This window comes from Pelobates fuscus, chromosome 7 (genome assembly GCF_036172605.1).
Source record: "Pelobates fuscus isolate aPelFus1 chromosome 7, aPelFus1.pri, whole genome shotgun sequence".
Taxonomy (NCBI): Eukaryota; Metazoa; Chordata; class Amphibia; order Anura; family Pelobatidae; genus Pelobates; species Pelobates fuscus.
In genome coordinates, this window is record NC_086323.1 from 200,453,123 (window position 1) to 200,455,495 (window position 2,373).

General features: G+C 47.1%; 1 protein-coding gene across 1 annotated transcript; it reads right to left on the reverse strand.

Moving 5' to 3' along the window:
- Positions 1-237: 237 nt before the first annotated feature.
- LOC134569291 (E3 ubiquitin-protein ligase TRIM39-like) lies at positions 238-2,130 on the reverse strand. The gene is made up of 2 exons (XM_063428210.1): positions 1,068-2,130; positions 238-776 (listed from the first exon to the last, which is right to left on the reverse strand). The coding sequence occupies exons 1-2, from the start codon at positions 2,113-2,115 to the stop codon at positions 238-240; spliced, it is 1,587 nt and encodes a 528-aa protein (XP_063284280.1). The 5' UTR covers positions 2,116-2,130.
- Positions 2,131-2,373: the final 243 nt, after the last annotated feature.

Here is a 2,373-nt window from a genome sequence, read left to right on the forward strand (position 1 = left end):
GACTATAGTTTAATTATAGAGATGTCTGTCTGTTTGAGTAATTCTGCTTTAATGTCAGTAACATTCACCCATAATCACACACAGTGCAGCTGTTGCTTAGTAACAGGCTCCGCCCATACCCAGTTAAAGTGGGTGGAGCTAACCCTGTTGTGATGCTCCGCCCACACCCAGATCAGTATTACCGTCTCGTGATTCCCACTCCGGGATTAAATCTCTTTAATTAGATTAATAAATCATTCAATACATTCTCAGCCAGGTATTGCCCCCATGTACCCTGAATACAGCATGAAGCGGCTCAGTGAAGGTGGCAGTGAAGGTGTGTAAGTGTCTGATGGGGTCACACAGCTCATAAAAGGACAGCCGCCCGGCCTCGTAGTCCAGGAATATCCTGAATCTCCGGCTGGAAGGGGGGAGGGGTAACTCGATGTATTTACTGTCATGTATCACATTATACAGATTATTAATCCACCTCCACAAACCCCAGGACTTGTTATTATTTCCAATCTCTGACTGACGTCCTTTCCTGGCTATACTGCGATAGGCCATCCCTACCGCCCATCTCCCTGATTCACTGCTCTCCACTTCCCAGTAATGTCGCCCCGAGGAGAAACTCCTGGAGCTTAAAACCTGATTATAATCCTGAAATCTCTCTGGTGTTTCTGGGCGACTCTGCTTTATTCCTGACCTGGATACAGTTTTCATATCACCCGATACAGTTACATTATTAGCAGCCGTGTTTACATCCAGTAACATATCTGAAGCCGTGTTTACCCCCAGTAACATGTCTGAAGCCGTGTTTACCCCCAGTAACATGTCTGAAGCCGTGTTTACCCCCAGTAACATGTCTGAAGCCGTGTTTACCCCCAGTAACATGTCTGAAGCCGTGTTTACCCCCAGTAACATGTCTGAAGCCGTGTTTACCCCCAGTAACATGTCTGAAGCCGTGTTTACACCCAGTAACATGTCTGAAGCCGTGTTTACCCCCAGTAACATGTCTGAAGCCGTGTTTACGCCCAGTAACATGTCTGAAGCCGTGTTTACCCCCAGTAATATATTAGCCGGTACATGGCGCTGTCTCTTTACTCCGGTCACAATCCCAGCTAATCCTGAGTGTAAGGTCACTGAGATCAGACCCACATCCAGATCCCCTACAGCACGGACCTTGTTATCATCTCTCTCTCTGTCCTCATTATCTCCCTCCTCAGTATCACAATTGTCAGCGCTGTCTGATTCCCGTCCTTGTAAGACAGTTAATGGGTCCGTCATGTTACACAGCTCCTCAATGTGACCCATCTTCCTGGACAGATCCTCCTTCTTTATTTCCAGCTGCCGGATTAGATCTGAGACTCGGAGTGAGACCTGCTCTTCCTGCCTGGAGATCTCACTCAGGACTCGCTGCTCTAGAGCTTCCAGCCGTTCCCTGATGCCCCTAATCAGGGCAGTTACTTCCTCTGTTACCCCAGCTGCTTTATCTGACACTTCTCTCCTGAGCTCCTGCAGGTTCTGGACTCTTTTCTCAGCCTCCTTTCTCTTTAAGGTCAGTTTCTGCAGAATATCTCTCAGTTTCTCCTTCTTCTTCTCAGAGGCCTCATTCAGAGTCTCCACCACGTGTCCCCTGTGCTCTCCGGCCAGACTGCAGGACACACAGATACAGGCAGCATCCTCAGAGCAGTAATACTCCAGGACCTTCTTGTGGACGGAGCATTTTCTGTTCCCCAGTGAAGTGGTGGGTTCAGTTAGGACATGTTCTGCTGACTGGCTGTGTTTCTTTAAGTGTTTATTACACAGAGAAGCTTCACAGTGCAGACATGTTTTAGCAGCCGGTACAGGAGAGTCACAGTAAGTACAGGAGATCCCAACCTCCTCCTGCTCTGGGTGAGCAGATCGGAAACTCTCCGCCATGTTACACATTCTCAGGTTTATTTTAAGCTCAGGTCTTACCCTAAACCTGTGTCTGCATTCAGGACAGGAATATTCTCTCTCCTCCTGGTTGTCCCATGTTCGTGTGATGCAGACCCGGCAGTAGCTATGTCCACATGTCAGGGTTATAGGATCTGTATAAATGTTCAGACAGATGGAGCAGGTCAGCTCGTCTCTCAGATCAGCAGACGCCATCAGTGAAAGCAGGAACAAGAAACAAAACTTAATGTTTGTCATTTCTCAGAAATCAGTGGGACGGGTTTTACCACATTCCACACCGAGGGGGCGGACAGTTTGTATCAGAGGATTTAACTTCCTGACTGTTAACCCTGAGAGTTCCTGATGATCTGTCTTTTCTATAACACAATATTCAGAGCGTATAAACTGTAATGAATTGTTGTTCCTTATTGTAAGTTTATTTTCTATAGAAAGCTCTAAGTAACGTGTTACAGT

Bases quoted from the DNA above. Each gene is read 5' to 3' on its own strand.
- LOC134569291 (XM_063428210.1), bottom strand. From the start codon at position 2,115: ATGGCGTCTGCTGATCTGAGAGACGAGCTGACCTGCTCCATCTGTCTG. The intron at 777-1,067 runs ATGTACCGGCTA...CAGACATGTTAC, and splicing joins CGGAGTAAAGAGACAGCGCC to TGGGGGTAAACACGGCTTCA.